Source organism: Schistocerca serialis, chromosome 10 (genome assembly GCF_023864345.2).
Source record: "Schistocerca serialis cubense isolate TAMUIC-IGC-003099 chromosome 10, iqSchSeri2.2, whole genome shotgun sequence".
Classification (NCBI taxonomy): domain Eukaryota; kingdom Metazoa; phylum Arthropoda; class Insecta; order Orthoptera; family Acrididae; genus Schistocerca; species Schistocerca serialis.
The window spans coordinates 189,843,467-189,867,117 of record NC_064647.1 but is presented as its reverse complement, the minus strand read 5'-3'; the positions used below and the strand labels follow the sequence as shown (position 1 = coordinate 189,867,117).

General features: G+C 37.6%; 1 protein-coding gene across 10 annotated transcripts in view; it reads right to left on the bottom strand.

Annotated features, from left to right (window-relative positions):
- The window catches only part of LOC126424541 (YLP motif-containing protein 1), a 406,391-nt gene that overhangs the window by 97,150 nt on the left and 285,590 nt on the right, over positions 1-23,651 (bottom strand). For 5 of the 10 annotated variants that reach the window (XM_050087281.1, XM_050087279.1, XM_050087283.1 and 2 more), the window contains 3 exons: positions 19,243-19,309; positions 13,416-13,543; positions 4,982-6,376 (listed from right to left, as the gene is read on the bottom strand). The exons of 1 other annotated variant lie outside the window; for it this stretch is intronic. In XM_050087281.1, the coding sequence (XP_049943238.1) occupies positions 6,236-6,376; positions 13,416-13,543; positions 19,243-19,309 (336 nt within the window). In that variant the 3' untranslated portion in view covers positions 4,982-6,235. Of the gene's footprint in view, positions 1-4,981; positions 6,377-13,415; positions 13,544-19,242; positions 19,310-23,651 lie in introns of those variants that run through there. 4 more of the 10 variants (XR_007576188.1, XR_007576187.1, XM_050087284.1 and 1 more) reach the window with 3 other exon arrangements.

The window sequence follows — 23,651 nt, the reverse complement described above, 5'->3', positions numbered from 1 at the left end:
GCGAAACAGACCCAGTTTCATTACTTCTACATAATAACACTACTTATCTAAGTCTTCGGCTGTTAACCTTTGAAGGGAAAATTTTATAACTGTGGTTTGCCTGCTGCTCCATGCCAGTCATAAAATACAAACTTTGAACAATGGTTTTTTTTTGGTGCTCTGAAGACTGCACATTCAGCAGAGGTGCAAAAATGGAGGGTGACCAATACGGGACCTGCTACACATCAGTGTTATAATCAGAAAAGCACCAAGTGTGTCAACTACTGAGGAAACTGGAGTATACCCATTCATCCTAAATGTGTTTACTGAGGAAGATTCCTCCCACCCTTCTTTAGTGATTAAAAACATTTCCATTTTTGAAAGCATGCCAAATTACTCCAGAGAAGAAGAAGCAAAAAACAATCCAATTGTTTATATTTGTAATGACTTGACTGTTACCTGTAGGTGTTGATGAAAACATTTTTGCTCTTCAGCTTACGAAATTCAAGAAAACGGGACAAAAGGATGGAGATTATTTCAAATGAAAAATTTCATTATTCCATTTCTCAACCAGGTCCACTGTCAAGATTAACTAGAGCAGAAATTGTTGGCAAGATGAACTAAAAGAGAAACATAAACATGAAAATAATAACAGCAAACATACAAAGTGATCCAAAACCAGGAAACAAAATCTGTTTCTTCAGAAGTTCCTACTAACAATATGACTAAAGATAACACAAAGAAGGAAATAAATAAGCTTTTTGATATTCATCCATTGCCAAACTGAAAAGTTGAAAAATGGCATGTAAATGTACAGAAGTCTGAAATAGTATCAAGCTCACTAAATTTTGCTGGAAGCAAGGAAATCAAAAATGGAACAAGAACTTGAAGGAAAGGAAGACAGGCCAAAAGAAAGACATAAGCTTAAGGTAAACAGAAAGCTTGAAACAGAATATTAAAAGGGCTCAAAATCTATCAAATCGAAATGATGAGCTGACTGGGATGTGAAGAAACAAAGAAGAAGAAGAAGAAGAAACCTTTTATGCCTGTTGCTGTGAGAGTTATGAAGATTGTTGGGTTCAGTGTGGATGGTGTCAAAAATGGCGGGGTGGGGCATGTCTTATGAAGGATCATGACATTATTTTTATTTGTGATCATTGGTAGGGTTTAAAGATTGCACAGTCTTGCCCAACATCCTTACCCGACTAGATGGTTACGACTGCGCAAATAAAAACTTTTACAAATTGTTAAAATAAATAATTTGTAATTACATTTGAATTTTCATAAACTTGATTACATTAGGCTATTAGATCACACACACACACACAAAATTTTCAATTGTTTTGAAATAAAATTGGTCATTTCACAGCAAAATATATATGACGTGTGCATTCTTACCACACTCCCCCTACCTATTACAATAATTTCAGTGATGAGCACAAAAATTGCATATGAAGTTTTGAATATTTTCATTTCTAAGTAGTGAACAGTGACCATTTATTTTTTAAAAGCCATGTTCATTTGGACCTTCTGTGTGGCTTATACTTGCATGCTTCAAGAATCGTTTCCAATAAATGTGTCACTGAATTCAAGCAAAACTAACTTAAATACAGAATTAGATATTAAATTTTGTTAACATTAGAGCAACTTTTCAATTTTAGTTTCAATATTTACATAGAGACTACCTCCTTACGGTTTCACTTTCTTTTGTTTAGATACATAGCTGCCTTCTTCAATTTATTCCCAATATAAAGAATATACATCATATTATAATTTTAGAATGGGTTTCTCTTTGTGCCTACATCACCTTCCAATATTCCACACAGTCACTCACTTTCAGAGACTTAGTAAAAGGGCTATCAGATATTACAATAATGACAAAATAATTGGATGTACAGCAATACAAAGACACAATAAATTTAATAAGTGATTCATAAAACAATACACACAAAATATACTTTTCATAAAAATTATTTTAACCACACGAAAGACCTTTATTATCAGCACAAAAATCCTTTCCCATTTGCAGACACTTCCCATGCAAGTGAAAATAAAATGTCAACAAAATGTGAGGTTATAAATTCTGATGTATGTGTGTCTATTTTTTGATACTCGCTCTAGAAATTGCCACATTTCTTTCCTGCGCTACCTATATTATTCACTTTACTCTTCGTTACAAAATTGACTGACTATTGGTTCCGGCTGTTAATTATGCTAACATGTTCTTTCAGAGAAACTTTATAATACGAGCTGAACATTTAAATCTAAAGATATGACAATATCAAGTATTACTGCTACTTACTGTATAGCAACAGTTGTACTACGTGTACTGCAAAGGACTTCATGGAAATGCCTAAACTATTACTTTCGTAATGTACAGGCATCTGCATACATATTCTGTCTCTATTGGTACGTGTAGTACCATGATGGGGGTAGCAACTAAGGTGATAAGGATTTCTCAGGCGTATCGCTGAGAACAGTGCATTCTATAGTGTAAACAGTGGACAGGAACAGACTTTAAATGAGGATAATGATATATCCCGACATGCAGCAAAATTTCTCCTCCCCTCCCAATTGGTGGTTTCATTCACTTTGAGGATTCAAATCAGCTCTGTCCTAAAACATTACTGACAAATGCCAGAATGGTTCTTCTAACAACATCATAATCATTTATTTTTCTCACCTATATTTTATTGAGCCAAGCCTTCATTTATAATGACCATTGTGTGGTGAGGCATAGAATCACATTGCAGCACGGTTAAGCGCAATGCCTAAATCTTTCTAAATTGGAATCAATCATCGTAATATTACAGAAACTGCAAAATAATGTAACAATGGTACAAATACAACACAACTGCCTATCTGATTCACCACTACCCTACTCCAGAGCAGAAATAAAATCAAAACAAATTCATCAAAAAGTAGACTGTGTGCATAATAAATGTTTACTAGTTCACAAAAATCAACCACTGATTAAATTAAGGACATTGATAACCAGATGTATGTTTTCATCTCCCTTAAAAAAAATTCAGAATATCAAACACTCTCTGATATATACATAAAAGTGAAGTGCTACATACATTTCAAATTATGTAAAGTTCAATCTGAATCAGTATTTAACAGATATAAGAGCATACACACAAAGAGCATTTCAGGTTAGTTCAAACACTGTTTTCAAAACTGACTAGTAGTCGAGACAATAACAAAATAATACACTGTTCACATCAAGTGACAAATGAAAATTCCCAATGGTTCCAATTTGGTGTGGTTCAGTGGGGAATCAATAATAGATCTTAAGCACATATAAGCAATTCACAAACTTCACTACCATGGCACTTGCACTACCATGGCACTTTACTAAAAGGCAGTAAATTGGTAACTTAGCCCAGACCTTTGACAATTTGCATATGCAGCTCAGAATCAGGTGAGAAACACTATGGAAGCAGGTACAAGTTATCTAAGGTAATTGGATGTGTAGCTATGTTTCTGTGATCAACGTCATGAAAGTAACCAAAGCAAGAAAAGATGCAAAAAGTAAACACACACACACACACACACACACACACACACACACACACACACACACTTATTTCAAACATTTACATATACTGGTTTTGCAACAGTTGATAGTTTGTAGAATACCATTAGCTCACAGTGACTGTAAATTAAGACTCAACATTTTGCACATACACTTTTAATTTGATGGTGCAAAACATTCACACTGATACTCAGTTTAAATATTCTGTCTGATTCTCTGGGTTCCTCAAAGAATAGATTGTCTACACATTAAATGATCTGAACATGTGTACAGTTTTTTAAAACAGGTTTGACCACACAGTGAGCTCATCTGACAACATATACTAATGAAGAAAATACACTTTTTTAATTTCCAATTTTAAACACCAAAGCTTACTCTGGTGTCTGGTTTACATACAGAATAAAACGTCATACATAAAATATAGTATCTTATTGATATCTTCAGATCACATAACATTTATCAGCAAGCAAGGCAAACTGTTAATATAACAGCCCGTCACAGAAACAGCCAAAAGAGAAGTGAAAATGCAAAATATGCCAGAAGACTAATTTATTTATTCTTTTTGGGAGAGGGGTACTTAAAATTGTTAATTTTTTGTGAATGATATTCAGAGAATAAATGTTAATACCACGAGAACATCTCACGTAAGTGCTAGGATCCAAACTAAACTGGTGGATGACAATCTTTTCTTTATCGTTTGAACTATATTTTTGTGCTTACACTAGTCATGTTAAAAAAAAAAGCACATCTATGAAAGAAAAAGAAGTCTGCACTTAGATAACATTGGCTATTGTGTACCACAAGATAAAGCAAAAATTCAGTGCAATGAAACAATTTTTACGCTAACAGTCACGACGATGGCGCGACAGCAATGTCATGGTCAACAAAATGCAAATCAAAAATTAATAAATGCCATAATTGTACAGCTGAGAAACTTTGCCACGTGTGAAGAGAAACAAACAAATTGCAGCACTCACATTACAGAGGAAAACTCATGATACAAAAGCGGGACATACAGACTACACTAACTCAAATGTATGACAACTAAAATCTGTCCATATGCTACACATTTCAAGCAATGACAAACATACGATACTCGTTTTTTAGGTACAGTTTCTATTAAAAATAATAATTATGAATAACTGCAAGAAATGTTTGTTGAATAGTATGTCTCCATTTCATAACAGGAATGTCATGAGGATTTTATTCAGAGTAGAAGCTTATTTGGCTACAGACTAAAAGACAAACAAGTCGTTAGAATATGACTGAAGGTGCTTGAGATACTCAAGAGAATGTATATTTACATGGCAAAGTAGCCGAGTTCTCAAACGCTTAGCAAAATAGAGGTAGTCACTTTCATTGTCATGTACAAGCTTTCTATATAGCTTCAAATTAACAATATCATCGAAAATAAACGATATTCAATATTATTCAGAAATGTCTAAAAAAAATTGAGAGACTCTCTTGAAATGTGTCATTTCTTTATTATACTTGAAAATTGCACTACACATTTTTTTTGTAGACTGAAACATGAAATGATTTACATGCAATACAAAAATACAAGTTGCACTATTTCTAATAAGTTATTCATTACATCTTATCGTGCCTCCAAGTTGTTCAAATTTCCATCCTGTTGAGTGAGAATGACGAAACTTGTGCAAAGCTACATCCAACGTTATTAAAACAACAATGTTGAATAAGTGTACAACATTCAGAATATAGGTGATGCAATAATTGTACGTGGTTTATTCACCATGGACACATACTGTGTATGTTCTGGTTGTTTAAATCACACTGAGCTGATCACACAACATTTATTTAGAAACATTATAGTTCTAACAACAAATTGATGCCATGTATATTTCAGAGTAGAAACAGCATAAAACTGCAGAGACTCTATTCTTCATCAACATTACAATACAAACAGAAGTAAATTTTCACTTTGTACAAGCACTAAACTGACTGCATCTTGCAAGATGCATTTCATTAATGCTCTAGACATCATGAAAATAAAGAAAGTAAGTAAAGGGAAGTCCTAATGATTAAATGTTATGAGACGTGCAAATCTGCCAAAATGAACAGCTTTAAATAATTGATAAGGTTAGGTGAAAAAATTAAACCGGAATCTTAAAAAGCCCTAAAAAGGCATGTCAATACATGATGAAAAATAATACTTTTATTCTGAATTCAAAGGGCTTGATCAAAATCCAAGCACATGACAGGAATGTTGTACTAGCTTATTAAAAGCAGTATTTTTTTCCATTTTGTTAGAAATAGAAGAGGACACCTTATGCAGAAGGTAAAATTGCATGGAGCAAGTAACTGTCTTTTGATCATTCTGCATTTACTTGGAAAATACTTTGCAACTTTGTTCTTCCTTGTCATCTCCTCAAATCAATCAGTGGAACACATGTACAAGAAATACGAAACATCGAGACATTGTACTAACAGAAAAGCGGTAGGTGAATTATTTAATATTCCGATGTGAGCTCATCCGCAAATAAAATCAGGTACCCTCGACCACAGTGGTCGCGTAAAAAGTAATGGAAAGATACTGGAAGATTTGCAATCCACCCTTAGCATCTCAGAGAGTGTAGAACAGCACAGCACTTGATTCTACATTCTTTCAGTTTGTCCAACAGCTGGGAACTACGCAGCAATACTAAACTTGGGTTTTATTTACAAGTGTAGCACTGGCAGTGGCCACCTTACTCTCTTCTAAATGTACTTGGTCTGCGTCAGTGCACCCTCTCCAAAAGTAGGATCTGTCATTCGTGCCCAATCGGTCTGGCCAACCACAAAGCCAATGGCACGCATCTTCTCCTGTTCGCGCTTCTCTTCTAAATCGGCCCAGCGAACCTGAGAAGAAAAAAAAAGATTACTGTGCTTTCGAGTCCACAACTCACCTGTATTCTGTTTTCCATTTCCATCAGCCTGCTTCTGGAGGATGCCGTAACACCCCCCTGATGAAGGCACGAATAGTTTCACATAACTAGTTCAATATAACTTGTAATGATATTCATAAAATAGAAGGCACACTTTCAAGTGTCCGGCCTGACTGACGATTCAATTTTTATGCACAATATTTCGAGCACTGCCCCAGGCGTCATCCTCAGGTGCTGCTGGTGACAACCTGAGATGTGATCACTACTTGCAATCCGACTGGATTGGGACATACTGTCGATGAAGTGCCGATGTTTGAATGCAAGCTATGTCCTAGGTGCCCATTATGCACTTCAGATAGCAACCACTTTTCCAGTGTGTGCACTGCCATTATGTGACAGGTATTTCTGATTAGTGTTTCTAACTTTGACAGACAAATGTGAGATCTTAAACTGAGTGTGGGATCACAGGCTGCACTTAAAATTGTGCACAAAAATGAAATTGTCGACATCATTGGACACCTGAAACATTGCTTCTTGTTAAAAATGACATATTCGTAAAATAAACAGAGCAACTTCCATAAAAAAAAAAAATCGCAATAAATGGTCTGATAAAATGTTTGACCTAAAACTATGTACATTCAATTACTTGAAACCTGATTTGCACCAGATAAAATTTTCATGTATTACCGAGCATCCTCATGTCATAATGGTATCACGTTTTTATCATTTGCAGCAATTATTTAACTTCACAATTTTTTTAAGGTAGTTACGACATGGAAATGATGATGCTGAAACACAATTTGTCCAAGGCTACCACATGGAATGAGCTGGCAGGAGAAATAGCTGGATTCCACACTATTCAAGCACTGCTGGACATTACAGTATTGATGAGAAGCAATACAAGAGATAGACGAATCACAAAATTTTAAAGTACCAGTCTCTGGTAGCAGTGAGTGTAGGTAATCATAATGGTGTCGGAGCTACAGACTGGCACAACAGCAATGTAGTAGCATAAACCGCAGAAGGAGCTGTAGTAAAAAATCAGCAAGGATTCAGTTGTGAACGCCGTATCGTCATCATTAAAGCCTTGCATAGAGCAAGGAAGTCTATGTTATTGGTCATTTGGAAGGATATGTTATGATTGGCACTGTACTTTCACACTGGGTTGTATGTCAGCAATTGCCATCACAAAGCTGCATCTCTTGACTGTACTTACCGCATTTATTTTCAGAATCTGGAAAATCAAATCAAATACGATAGCATTTCTCTGATGTTTGTAATTCTAATTGCGGCATCACTATCAGAGGCCAGGTTCCCAAATACACACACTGCAGACATTTTGTCACAGATATAAAGGTGCCCTTCAGATTACCTCACAATACTTACAAAAGAAAGCAAGATTAAGGACTAATATTTTGTCGACATGAGAAGAGAGCTTAGCATCTGGATGAAATGGAATGAGAAAGAAAATCAGCTGCACAATTTCCAAAGAAAACACATTGTTTATTAAAATCAATAGCCATACCTGTCTTTAAAATTTTGAAAGATAGATCCACGTATTTGGTAGCAGCCTTGGATACCTGGGCAGGTGAAACCTGAGTACCTTAAGCATGGCTGCAGCAGCAACTGTGCTATTGAATTTAATAAACAATGTATGATGTCAAATTACACGAAATGTTACATTAATGCCAAACAGTGCAATAAATAGCAATTCATTAAAAAAAACTCTAATGAGACATGTAATATCTAGCAGAACAGTAGAACTGTATAATAAAAAAGATAAGTTGAATGAAGAAGCCTCTTCCGTCCCTCTCTTTTCGAAAAAAAATTTTTAAGGGCAGTTTCAACTTCCAACGCATGAAAATGATTTTTGGATGCATGTAAATGATTGGCATCATAACATGAGATGTGAAATCCTGGATAGATTTGAGAAAAAATTTGCCAAATTGTTGAAAAATACTAGTAGCAAATCTAATGCTCAAATACCAGCTGCCGGCCGGTGTGGCCGAGCGGTTCTAGGCGCTTCAGTCTGGATCTGCGCAACTGCTACCGTTGCAGGTTCGAATCCTGCCTCGGACATGGATGTGTGTGATGTCCTTAGGTTAGTTAGGTTTAAGTAGTTCTAAGGGACTGATGACCTCAGATGTTAAGTCTCATAGTGCTCAGAGCCAAATACCAGCTAAAAACCAGCCTGAATGTGGGTTTTATGACAGGATGGTCAATAAAACTGAAATTAATTTTACAAAAATAGAAAATCACCTATTGTGTAAAGGTCTCAAATTCAATGTAAAACCTAGGCTTAGTGATCCTACTGTTATAGTAGATTTCATTGTTGATCTAAAGGTGGGTCTTTATAACCATAAAATAGAAAAATTGCAACAGATTAGGATTGCTCATGAACATTGTAATGTGTTAGTAAAAGAAAAAGTTAATGTCACCAGAGTAAATCAACTGCCAGTTGAGAATAAAGTAATATGCAGTATAAACCATAAACTTAAACAGGATGATGCTCTTATAACTAGGGCTGATGATGTGTTCTTATAATATCCTAATTTCTGAATGTTGCATTTATCTGTATATACTTATTTCTAAGTAATAAGGCTTCTCATTAAGGCCTATTTGTATGGGTTGAAAGCTAGGTCATGAGCTTCTGACTACTGCCTCCCGCAACTGGTGGCTGTTTTTAACCGATATATTACACTTGCACAGTTGCTACTGCCACCATGCTTAAGATTCTAAAATTTCCTTTTTGATTTCTCCACATTTTTCATGCAGCCATTTTGCTTAGCTTCCCAGCACTTCACATTTATTTCATTCCTGAGTGACTTGTATTTCTGTATTTCCTTGAGCATTTTTGTACTTCCTTCTTTCATCAGTCAGATGAAGTATTTTATCTATTATCCAAGGCTTCTTCGCAGTTGCCTTCCTTGTACCTTCAGTTTTTTCCAACTTCTGTGATTGCCCTTTGTATATATGTCCTTTCTTTTTTAACTGAGCTGCCTACTGAGCTATTCATTATTGCAGTATCTATAGTCTCAGAGAACTTGAACGTGTCTCTTAATTCCTTAGTACTTCCACATTACACTACTTTGCACACTAATTCTTCCTGACTAGTCTCTAGTCAGCCTACTCTTAATCATTACTAAACTTTGATCTGAGTCTATTTCTGCTCCTGGGTATGCCTTACAATCCGATATCTCATTTCAGAATCTCTGCCAGCCCAAGACATAATCTAACTGAAATCTTCCGATAATTCTGGACCTCTTCCAAGTATGCCTTCTCCTCTTGTGAGTCTTGAACACAGTATTCATTATTACTAACTGATATTTATTTCAGAACTCAATCAGTCTTTCTCCTCTATTGTTCGTATTACAAAGCCCATACTCTCCTGTAACCATTTCTTCTACTCCCTCCCCTACAACCACATTCCAGTCCCCACGACTAATGGATTTGCATTTCCCTTCACATACTGAACTGTCTGTCCAATATATTCAAATACTTTCTCTCCATCATCTGTTTGCAACATTGGCATATATACCTGAACCATCGTTGTTGGTGTTGGATCGCTGTTGATTCAGATGAGAACAATCCTATCCGACTTTCCTATTCGCAATGAATACAACCCCACCTTATACCATCTTTTGTGACTGCTGATATTATCCTACACTCATCTGACAAGAAATCCTTGCCTGCTTTCCCTTTCCCTTCACTGATGCCCACTGTATCTAGATAAAGCCATAGCATTTCTCTTTTCAGATTTTTTAGCTTCCCTACCACTTTCAAATGACTGACAGTCCACACTCTGGGTCGTAAAATGTTTCTCTTTTATTGGTTATTCAATCTTTTTCTCTTGGTCACCTCCCCTTGGCAGTCCCCTCCCACAGATCAAAATAGAGGACTAGTCCATAATCTTTTGTCAATGTAGAGATCATCTTGACACTTTTTCAGTTACAGGCCACATGTCCTGTGCATACACATTAAGTGCCTTTAATACAGTGGTTTCCACTACCTTCTGCATCCTCATGATGTTGATCACTGGTGATTCTTCCATATTTTAGGAGCAGTTTCCAACTCCAAGGGCAAGAGTCTGCCCTGAACCTCTGTCTGTTCCTGTGACCATTTTGACAAGGCCATTAGCAAAATGAGAGTGACTTCTTATGCCAGAAGCCATCAGCCGCAATTGCTGATGATTCTTATTAAAAATTTAACCGGTGATGAGGACAAACCTGGGATCGAGGACACTTTGATTACTAGGCAAAGACGCTACACCTATAGCAAGGGTGCTAATAGGAGAACTGTAGAAAAACTAAAATTGGAAGGCAGACAGATTCAGAGCTGTGCTTAAGAGTTCAGTGTCTTAAAAATGGCTCCACCTCACTCTATTCACCACATTTGCATTTACTACAAACTTCATAAGTCGAAACTACTACTTTTCTGTCTATTTGCAGTCACTGAATACTAACAAACATCTGACTTCTGCCAGAAAAAAATCATCTTTGGATCCGTTGCACAGTGAAAGAAAAACACACTTAAAGTGGCTTGCGTAAATCTAAATAAAATGGGCATGAAAAGAGGACACAAACTGGGAGCATACAGCTTTAAATTGTCAGCAGAGGGCCCGATATTTAACAAATGTGATATAAGTACAAAGTCTGGAAATAATACAGACACACACCACCAAGGTAACCGCAAGTAAGAGCCTATGTATGATACTGGCAACACAGTGCAACAGCAACAGCACTGTGTACTGTACAGTCTCTATCATCACCCTTTAGTGCCATTGGAGAGCAAAACCAAGCCAGTACATGACGGCTGCCATAAGGGGTCACAACGCTAGACACAGTTACAGTGATAAAGATTAGTGAGGGGTAAAAAAAGACTGAAACATAAATTACTAAAGAAAAAATTATATGAACTGCGCAGCCAAGAGTATTACTCATTACAACTTCTTCCCTTTCCATTTGCTTACAGATCGTGAGAAGAATGACTGCTTAAATGCCTCTGTGGCCAATAGAATTAGGCTAATTTCATCTTCATAGGCACTGCGACAATGATACATATGGGTTTATAGTCTATTCCCAGATTCCTTACTTGATACTGGCTTTTGACAATGGAAAATCATGGGTGGAATACAAATGTTGACAGAAGTAAAGGTGACAATTCATGATACAGTTAAGTCCTCAAGCGACTGAAAATGTTGTTAATCTTTTGGTGGACGATATCCTTCTTCGGAGCTAAGTGAGACCCACACACAGCTACACTATTCTGGTCAACTACATCGTAGCAACATTGCAGCTTGACTGGGGTGACAGGATGAGTGATGTGGAGCGGGGGAGGGGGAGGGAAGAAAGGAGGTGGAGAAATGGCTGGAGGAGGAGGCAGCAGCGGAGGGAGAGGGGGGGGGGGGGGGGCGGTGGACAGGATGTGATCATGGAAGTGCTGTACCCAGCCCAGTGTAGGCAGGAGGATGTATAGCAGGTGCTCTAGTGAAGGACTGGACTGGGACTTGATGCAGTGTTTGAGAGGGAGTTAAATGGAGACATGAGTGCCAGTCGGGTTTGTCAAACAGCCACTGAGTTGAATATGTGGTGCAAAGTAACACATGCTGACAGTGGGTGGTCAACTCTGCTCTCAGCCAAAGGTCGGAGGTTTCTGGTCAGTTTCATTCCAGTACGTTGTAAGGTGTACGGTCACTGTGCTATAAAACTGAAGTGGCCTACATTGCAATAAATTTTTACGGCGATACTCTTCGAGACTGATTCGACTACTGGGTTCAAGTGACAAACCTAAGGCTGTGCCAACAGTGAAGTTAAGTAGTCAGCAGAAAACCACATCACCGAGCACGATGTGCTAGACTGTAATGGTCATTCCACGACCCGCATATAGACACTTCTCTGGCAAAACTCCAGCTTCTCTGAACACAGGCCCCCGCCCCACACTGATCTGCACTGGCCTATCAACCTCCCCTGTGAACCAGTCTTGCTCCTCAACCACATTGTGTGCCACACATGTCTGTGGTGAGTTTGCTCACTGGTGTCGCATGCCCACCCCATTCCTCTATTGCCTCTCCCTCCCAGTCCTCAATGGTTCAGTGAGTGATTGCCTTTACTCCTTCCATTATTTATATTCAACTTCCCAGTATCGTATTAAAACCTCTCTTGTACATAGACTACTTATTTAATACATCTCCATAACAATGTTGCAAGGATCGAGTCCAGATGATTACATCTTCATTGCTGCTCACAACATAGTACTAATTTCGTCAACATTTAAGTACTCATTTAAAGCACTGCATTCACATTTGGGAAACACTGCATTCACATTTGGAAGGGTAACAATTCATATCCTTGAACCGACATCCAGATTTAGGTTTCCTGGGGGTTTTCTAGAGGGTTCAAGGCAAATGCTGAGACATTTCATCTCTAAAGAACATGGTCAGTTTTGTTTGCCACCCTTCCACAACCTGGACTCATGCTCTGCATTTAATGACCTCATTGCCTGTGTGATGCGAAATCTTATTTTTCCTTCCTTCTTCTCAAACTATTTATAAGTGGCTTTGTTACAAGTACATCGAAAAAACAGCCATCAATCACATGATACATGTCACTTCTCCAGATATTTAAACTTACTGAACTTCATATACAGCTAATTCTCATTCATATCTAGAGATTATTGACATCTTTCTCTGAAGTTAAAATTATTTATCAAACACAGAACACCCAAGAAACTCAAAAAAGCCCTCCAAAAATGTTAATAATGAAATTCAAACACAATACCACTACATTCATTAATATACACATGAATGGAAGGGTGTTACAGCACTTGTCTGGAACTGAAATGCAATCTCAAAGAATTTGGGTTATTAATCTGCATTAAATTAATGTGAACTGACACGACTACCATAAAAGGCTGCTGTGGTAAAAATAAATACAAAGCTTTATGGAGTTAGCAGAAATCCAGATAACATCACAGAAAGTGGGACAGTATTTGGTCGATGCAACCATTTGACATACCCGCTTCTTTCCCGGTGTAGCTTCTCGCTGTGCATACTCGTCACTTAACTGAAGCCAGTCTTCCAGGGAGCGCGGCTTTGAGTCGGAGTGGCTCGCCCTCTGCATCCGCCCAAGCCCGTCAAGCCGATCTGTAACCAGACACAGTGATAAACACAAATTCAAGATGTGCGACAAAAAGAACCACCCTTTTGAAAGATATAACAAAATTAGTGCTAATGTTAACATCACAAATGCTCCACAACTTCCACAAGCAAGGGGTAGACAAAGCAAACATGCAATGAATGAGTGTCATCTCAGATATCTGTCCACATAAGCTGGAAATAAATCACAATGTATCAAAGTATCTCTTCAGATTGAATCTGAGAATTACATGAGTGTCAATGAAGCACAGTTACATAATTTAACTTTGAGGAACAGAACAATGTCAAACGATGAGCCGACAGTGGCAAAACACACAAAATAAGACCGTACCTAATGACTATCACAAAATTAGAAAATCCACTACTTCTGTTTGCCAAGTTTATTAACAAATCAATAACTGGATTAATTTTTATGGCAATCAGAATAGATCTCACAGTGGTTGGAGGGGTAGTAGTGCCCAGCTCATTCTTTTGTGAATGCTTTATGCTACTTAAAACACGGATGTTGCCACAAAGCACCCTCAGTTCAAGCATCCTCTATCATTGTAGTTCAGACTTTTTGCCTTGAAACAAAAACTGTATCGACATCACTAATGACCCCCTCCTTCTCTTTGTATTTTAATCTGCAACTCAGTGCTCACACACTTCTTCATTTCAAAAGCGATTTATACTCTGGTGAGATTCTGCCACAACTGGGCTATGTCAGACCACACCCTACCAATTCCTGTGGCTGGAAATTTGATTTGCTTTCCCTTTAACTTTGTTCAGTGAAGTCAGCATCATTACTTCTTGGACATATGCACTGCAGAATTCCCTCACTACTGTTTACATAGCACCCCAATCCTACGACAAAAAGCTGCAGTTGCCGGAGACGAACAAAATAATACAAATGTCCCCTTAGTATTGTTTAGAGCCACCTCTGAAACCAGAACTGCCTGAAATCTTCCATGAATCGATGAATATAAATTCTGAATACCAATAACTGGGATTTTTATTTAATTTTGTGCATAGAAACTATTGTAGTACCTCGAGAAATAGTGGAGGTAAGCAACAGACATTCAGGCTGGTTTTAAAATATGGGCTGCAATTGATTGACAATATCAACATCTAGTGAGTTTCAAGTACGGGAAGGTGTGCCATTACATTCCCACACATACTTAGCCACTCTCAGACATTTCCAGCTGTGCACGGGAAGGTGTGCCATTACATTCCCACACATACTTAGCCACTCTCAGACATTTCCAGCTGTGCAAATGGGGCACTATCACCAATAAATTCACCAGGTCTTCAAAAACATATCCATTGAGCTTCATGTCTCCTCCCACTGTGACTGTAAGATGAAGCACTGGAACCACAACATGACCTCCAAAGTCATTATACGACTTCCACTATGTTTCACAGTTCAAGGAAGATGGTGGGGATGTTACGTTTACTGTTCTATTGTAAGGAACTTCCAGGACTACATTACATTTTTCCACTGGTCAGTGTTTCCTCAGCACCGCAGGTTCTCTGCATTTGCCAGGTAGAAAAGAGGTCTGGTAGTAATAGCTCTATATTTAATGCTGTTCCTATCTCACTTAACTCTTTAGATGGTTATTTAGCTCAGCATTCACTTTTAGGGCAGCAACCCTTAATCACCTCCAATGATCTCTAGTCTCTGCATTACTAAATTCAGTTGTCCTACTATTATTATCTTTAGCAGGTAAATAATTCCCATGAAATAGATCTCAAAGTGTAAAATAGTTTCACTAAATATAGTCAGCAGATTTTTTTGCCATTGTCACCATTGCAAAAGCCTACATTGACAATTAGTCAGAAGTCTGTTGTGTCCCAGACAACTGTAGACCTGCACACACCAAAATGATCCCATGTGTAATGATGGGTCACATCACTTTCAGAGTTGTTATAGTACGTAGAGCAATTAAAAGACAACATCAGTGCTTTAATTATGAGTCTTAATTATGAGTGCTTTAATTATGAGTGCTGGAAATGGTTTATTGCTATCAGGGTGTTCATATTATTTAATCCAATGACTATAAATGTGAAGAATACAATTACTGGAACTGATAATCTTTCACTTTATAAATGAAACTGCTACAGATGTTTAATTATGGCAGAGTCATAACAGAAAGATAAAAGCAAAAATGTTCACAAAGATCATAAAACAAGAGGTTGTGAATAAATGTCAAATGATAGAACTGCCATACCTAGGACAGTCAGCCAGTCTCTACGTCTCATGATAGTGCTAAAATTCACATTCCGCCTTTGTCAGTGGATTGGTTTGCAGAAATCCATGTAAAGGCCCGTCCACACACAACGATCTGTCTGCGCAAATCACATGTGCGCACACAGATCGTTGCGTGTGGACAGAAGATTTGCACCAACCTGAGGCGTGTGCAAACCTGGAAGTTGGAGTTGGAGGTTTGAGCGAAACCTCTCAAATGTGTGGGTTCAAATCACATCTGCGCAGACAAGTTGGAGCGTGTGGACAGGAGATTGCTGCAAATCTGGCGCGAAACAGCTGTTTGCTCAGTCTATTGTTTGTAGTTGTGCGCACAGGGCATTAAAATGGCTGATACTCGTAAGTGTTCTCGAGAGTTTGTAAGTGAACTCATTGAAATATACAGAAACCACCCATGTTTGTGGAAGATTAAAAGTAAAGAATATAGTGACAGACAAAAAGACAGCAGCATACAATGCTTTAATTGAAAAATTGCGGGCAGTTGACGCCTCGGCAAGCAGAGAAATGGTAATAAAAAAATAATTTCGTTGCGAACTGGCGAAATTATGTGCGGATGGATGTCGAAACTTATAATTATCTCTTAAAGCTTGTAACGCCTCATATTATGAGAAAAAATACTTATATGAGAAGGGCAATTTCTCCTCATGAACGGCTGGCCGTAACATTAAGACTCCTAGCAACAGGAAGGAGCTACAAGGATTTGGAATTTTCATCTGCAATATTGAAGCAAGCATTGAGTGAAATAATACCCAACAGATGTGAAGCTATTTACGCTTTCCTGAAGGATGAGTTCATGAAGGCAAGTCAAGTAAATTAAATCTGTTAGCGAATTGCTTACCGAAAAGAGTTATCCAAAGTTCCGAAATCTGGGTGGTCTGGTGTAGGAGTAGATCAAGTACACCAGCCAACGTTATGGTATTTTGATCTGCTTGGCTTTCTTAGTGATCAAGAAAGGCCAAGACCAAGCAGGAGTACAACTGAGGATGAAATTGGAGTGTCAATTTGCGAGGAAATGGAACTCGAGGTAATGTAAAACAAAACTGGTTCGCCCTGCAACTCTCGCAGTAAATTTACGTGAGAAAACTGCTTTCTCTTTAGCAGCCGCTGTCTACACCATTTTGACCATTTTCTCTGTTTCCTGCGGCTGGTCTGAATGTTTTTTGCAACACAAGTTGCGACCACAGACCACAACAGAACTTCCTCCATTTCTATATTTCAAAATAACTGAATTAAATTTTGACGTTTACGGGGAGCGTAGTCGCTTGCCACTGATATTTCATTTCTACACCGACAGATGGCGGGCGAGTAGTAGATTGGGGTTTGTGTCGTGTGAACACACCACATTTGCAGCGATCTTTTGCATGTACAGACATCTGCGCCGATGTCTGCGCAGACAGATCGTTGCATGTGGACCGGGCTTAACAGTGTACAGTAATAGTAATAAAGAATTCATATTAGGCTATTCTGTAAAATATATATACAGAGAGGAGCTCTCACATACAGCCTGATGTTTGCAGTAACTCATTTAAATCTGCATCTGAACCCTGGAAACTACCATATGCTGCATAGCACAGATTTCCTGTGGGCTCTGAAGTCTGTCACATGATGCCCAATGGGAAACTGATAACTTGTGACATTAAGTGACTGAAGTGAGGGTTTTTTATTATATTTCTGTTATTTTGTTCTGTGGGAGTACGATTTTTATACGTTTCAAACTATAATGTAACGTGTTGGAACTGTCTGAGGAGAGGTATTAGTCGAGCTAGATGGCCAGATGTGAGAGCACTTGGCAGTTCTCTTGAGAGTACAAAAGCTAGCAAGACGGTAGCTGTACCGCCAAACGATTCTGCTTATTTATCCTTAACCGAGCTGCATGACAGACTCTGGCCAGTACATAAATTACAGAATATCTTGCATTAATTTTATGAATGAAAGTGGGCGCAAATTTAATTTCTTGTATATTTAAAAGGTCATTTTATCTGTCGCTGTGACATTCTGTGACCAGTTGACAGTGGCCTAAGAAGTAGAAAGCCAGTTTGTGACCCAATAAACAATATTTTGCACAACATGAAGAAAACTTTTCCTGTTTAACATTATTAAAAGGATCCTGTTCATCTTAAAGGTGTTCTGTAATGATACTGTCAACTTGGATTCAAATTACCTTCTTCATAATGAAAAGGCCTGTCAATTCTTTGGCAATATATTCTAATACACATTGTGAACTGCAAGAAAGTGGCAAAGTAAATGTGGAAATGAAAGTATCTTCAGTTACAAAACCTGGAAAAGTGAACTTCCACTGAAAGATACACACTACCTTCCATGCTCGATTGCAAGCGACTAACCTGATGTCCAGCCCCACCCTCCAACCCAATGTCATGTTATGGACACAGGCGTGGATCTTAAACTATTCAAACTTTCCCTATGTTGAGTTCTTAGGCAGTGACAATGTGTGTGGCACTCAAGTACATAACATGAACTGGCCACATGCTAAGAAAAACTTAAAGAGTTATTCTTTGAATAGGATACACTGAACTTTTCATTCTGACCTGTAATGATGTGTCTGAGGTGATTAAAATCATCCAGTTGATCGACACTCGAATTTGAACCTTGCCTTTTCCTGGTAGTGTTCCTAATACTCAGTACCTGGGCACAGTTCAATATTCACCTCACAGTGTTTTGCTCTGGGTCTCAGTCTAATACACAGTTTTTAAATGACAGGAAGTATCACCACTGACACAGATATGGCAATTATTTTCTTAATACCACCCGATGACAAAACAGTAAGCTTTATGGAAAAGCCCAAGCTAAGCAGATTACAACAGATGCACATGAATCCAACAGTTGCACAGATAAAACCAACTGAAGCAGCAGACGGGTTGTGTATCCATAAAATGTCTTTCTAAATCAAGGAATGGAAAGCACTGGATGGATTGATATTGTCTGACATCCAAATTTTGTTCTTTGTAGAACAACAAAAATTAAGGATGTGGAGTGTCAAATGAACTTCAGAATTTTCACTTCCAGACAAAAATATGAGGAATGACAACACAGAATTCATAAGAACAAATGTGGACTAAACTTTTCCCAGGCTTATTGCTGACCAGCTCTAAACAATAACACATTCACTTATCAGTTGCATTTATCTCCCCACATTTAAGAGGTTTAGTCAACAGTGAGCTCTCTCTGATGTAAGCACTTCACCAGCAGAATTAAGTTCCCCACACAGAGCTCAACACATTACACTGCACACTCCTGAAATGCAAATCACTGCACATGAACAAAAATGGAACATCTGTGACAGAGAACACAACTCTTGTCAATTATTTGCAATAAGCCTGCACATCACTGACACAATCAGGCCAGTAGCTCGTCAGACTGCAGCCCTGGAAACAGACACATTCACAGTTTGAGGTGAGTGAGATATGTCTTTAGGAAATATACTTACTCAGTTTATCACCAGAAGGCTCCATGCGCTCCCACTTGCTCGTGTACGTAGTGCTGTTCTCCAACTCCTGAAGCAACAACTCTTTAGGCTCAACAACAGTAAGATGATCACTATTAAGGCAGACCTGACACAAGTCACAGATGAATTTTCTTTCAAAAGAAAAGTAAGTGAAACTGTTTCTACAACTAAGAACTTACCAACCATTAGAGGCACTATTTCTGAAAGGCAGAAAATATTTCTGCAAAATCTTGTGTTTAGTAAAAGCATTCTCATTTTTGTATCACAGTTATCTTTTTACAGTACATTTATAAGCTCTGAATAATACCCTTCCTTTAGCCATTGACTTGAGTAATTACATCTGCACTGGTTGCAGGCTGCATATAATGCAGTAAGGCAAACAATAGTAGTACTACTATCAATCGAAAAACACAGAAAAATTTCGTGTATTTCCAACTATGCTTGACCAAGCAGCAGTCAAGAACAACATTATTCTGAAATGGTAGTTACAAAACCAACATTAAAAAAGTTATGGGGTGTCACAGTGACATTAATTAACTCTTCCTGCAAACAAATTGCATGGTGTGTTCAAATAAAATGTTTCCTGAAATAACAGGAATGCACTTGTAATATTTATTCTTAATGCACGCAATGAAGTCTTTTACTGAATTTATTTGTGGATTATATGAACGAGCCATTATGTGCAACAAAAGTGCAATACTAATATTGGGCAGAAAAAACTGTTACAGTGTAGTAAATAACTATTTCTTGTCCAACTCCCAGTGTGACTGTAAGTAAGGGCACATAAGTTCAAGATAATAGGTAACACATTCCCACGTGTTTGTAAAAGTTGTGATGTATGTGTATCTTAAACTTTGGTTCAAATGAGATGCATAATTATTCAAGTGAAATTGAGTTTTTAGTAATAATGCCGTGTATCAGAACACACAAGTGTTGTGCATGCAAATATTGACTGATTAGGTAACTACAACTGAACTTTTGCTAAGAATGTCATAATAAATATTGTAATATGCAAGCCAATCATAATAAAATTGTATTCAACAATATTTTTTCTATATTTCAGTGTTGCTCTACCTGAAGTGAATACACTGACTGCTACACTAAAATTAGCAAATCTCTATACAGAGCACGCATCAAATATGTGTTTTCCCCAATTCAGCAAAACTGCTTTGTTGCATAATGAAATGTCAGCAACGAAAAAGCAAGAAGGCAATGTTGTACTAAATATATGTGCTATTTCGCATCAAGACAAAATAAGTAGTACATTTATAATATAGTTGTCAATCTGTAGACAACCACTACAGCATGTAACATTTATTTAAAAGTCAACTGAGATGCACACAAATAGCTACAGATTACGTCTATCCAAAAATAATGATAGTCTAGAAACAGTATTAGTAGTCCGATTACTGAATCAACCTTTACTCATTTCATAAACAGAATTTTCCCTTTACTTTGAAATAATAATCACAAACAGTGATGACTATGTCAAAAAGAAGATAACAATACACAACAAAACATATATAAGAGAAAATTAAAGTTTGTAAAATATGAGGATAAAAATTCAATGCAATTTCATCACATCAAGATATCCATGTGTGTGTTTCATTATTAGTAACACAAACAGACCATTTAATTTACGCAATATTTGCAATTGTCATTTTATAAATGCTGCACTGTAGACTGTATTGTCACTCATAAAATCTCAACACATCCATGAGATAATAATCTGACTCGATATTACAGGTGCTACAGTACTACAGGTGTATGTAGCAACTAGTTTCCTGGCCTCAAATACGCGAGGAGATCTATTATTTCATGTAGAATCCATATAAGTTACTCCACAATCCGTGCACATATAGTGTTTGATGAGCGGATACATTAATGCCCTACTGTAATTTGTTCAGATGTACCAAATATAACCTGAATGCCAGCAGTGATCCATACACAGACTGCTTAGCTTAAAAATAAACTGAAAATAAATGACTGAGGGCTGCTAATTTACAAAGCAAAATGAGATTTGACAGAACAGAAAGTAAGCTTATTTGATGAAAAGTGCAAAATCCACCACTTGACCCACGAATTCTCTGTCTGTGCTGCAAAATTCTTTTCCCAATGTCATAAATTGGGAAGTAATCCTCATTTAGGTGTCACAAAACAAGTACAGAACCTGCAGATCTTCCAGCCGCAACTGTAAATAAATTGATGTAATGTTGCACTATTTGCGCACCCCAAGTTTGGAGGCACATCACCCAGATGGAGAATCATACAGGTAATCAATGCTAATGAAGAAGATTGCTGTGGCACATCACAAATACATATGGCAGATTATATATAGAGTGACCTCACCAAACACAAAACAGTACCAACTTCACGTGCAGTCGACCGGTTCCTGCAAGCGGCCCAAACTTTATCTCTGTGCAAATGAACACAATATACATGGAGAGAAAAAGACAATAAATTGGTTTCCATAACATCGACAATCTGTTCCCGTGCAGTTTGCTTGCCCGCCACTGAAAAAAAGATCAGTGCTACACGAGAGCAATTCTATTCCTCACTTTGTCCTCAACTGTGCAAAATACTTTTGTCACCCTCTACTTGGAGTCTCAAGTGAGGCAATAAATGTTGCTCTTCCTGCTTTCAGCTACAGGGCTATATGCCACAAACCTGATCTGTCAGAATAATCAACTAAAGTGTCAGTCCTCTAGAAAAATGAGTCACATTATGTGGTCTGGCACCACCCTTAAAACTGTGCAGTCACTCCAAGATATTGAATTAGAGAGCAACCGTCAGCTCGAATCAATAAACTAAATTACTCAATTGTGTCACCGTAGTCACATTCAGCATAACTGCAAATTTTGTAGTTCTGGAATAGTTATAGTGGCACAGTAAGATCTATAACAGTTTCGTGAATCAAATACCTGTAATGAGCTTTCTTTGAAAAGTTGGCTATGTTACAAACTGAAATCAAACAAAAAGGAAAGTAACATAATAGTTTTACATTGCGATTATTACTGATGTAGCAATGAAAAAGAAACAAATTCCACAGCAAGGTGTGTATTCAATGTTGGTTGCTAGACTTCTGTTTTGACACTACAATGCCAGTGAGTGAACAGAAGCACAATTTTGTTGCAGCTCAATGAAACTGTAGAATGCTACTACGTAATCTAAATAGGAAGCAAATAACACAAGTATAGCAATAATTAATGAAAGAGCTCCTCAGAAATTAACAAGTGGGAGTAAGAAGTATGATGCTAGAAATCAGAAAGATGGCAATGAATAGGTAAAATAACAAATGAACATAAGAATGAGTGAAGACAAACACACTACACATTATACAATGTGAATACTGAGTTCAAAAGTGTGTACAATCTCCCCCCCCCCCCCACTCTCTCTCCAGAGCCAGAAGAGTTATTCACTGTAGTACGCTAAAACCCATAACAAGGACACAGAATTGCCAATCAGTGCTTACCCAGCTGAAGCAAAATGCCAAGTAAAGTAGACACGCATTTGAAGTTCCTCACCCTCATAACCATTGCATGACCTGTTCCTGCTCTCCAACAGCCCACAATCTATCCTTCTTTTCTCCCTGAGGAAGGGACACATGGTTCTGGGTTTTATAAAACTGGAATATGTGTATCACTAGTATTCAGAATTTTGCGTCATGAAGATAAGTACTGGCCAGCTGTGTCCTTCCGTATCCTCGTAATTCTACAGTCTTCTCGAAAGCATTCTCCTTTCAATACCTCTTACACATTAATCATTCTAGATCCCCTCCACTTGTGGGCTGGTGGCTGTGACTGATTTTCACTTCCACTATGTCTACTAATGCTCATATTTCTGTTTTCTAATTTTGGATCTTAGTTCTTAAGAAATAAACCTCAGGCTGCAGGAGTGTGGTGTGACACGTTTATAGCTTTTTCAAATTTTTAAAAAGTGTATGTACATGAGACAAAATTAAAATAATTCATTATACTTTGTGATACAAAAAAATCCATGACAGAGATTTTAAAATTTGTGTTAAATGCACACATCTGGCAAAAACTGTGCACAGTACAGCCAAGAGTATTGTCCTTTCAAATTCTGTTTCTGACACAGATATCACTTCAATGTCAAAGAAAATATAGTAATTACTACATCTGCTCAAAATCCTTTGTGCACCCAGCCTAACTGAGTTACAAAGTGTTACAATAGAACTAATGTAAAATTGGTTGTCATCTGATGGAAAAGAAAAATGACGCGGGAAAGAAATAAAAAAATAATGCATATCACGCATCACTTATTAATGAGTTTTATCATGCATTATTCATGTTCCCTTTCCGGTACGAGAGACAGACAAACATTATCCAATCAATTAACGATTCTGAGAACTTCAAACGTTAGAAAACTGG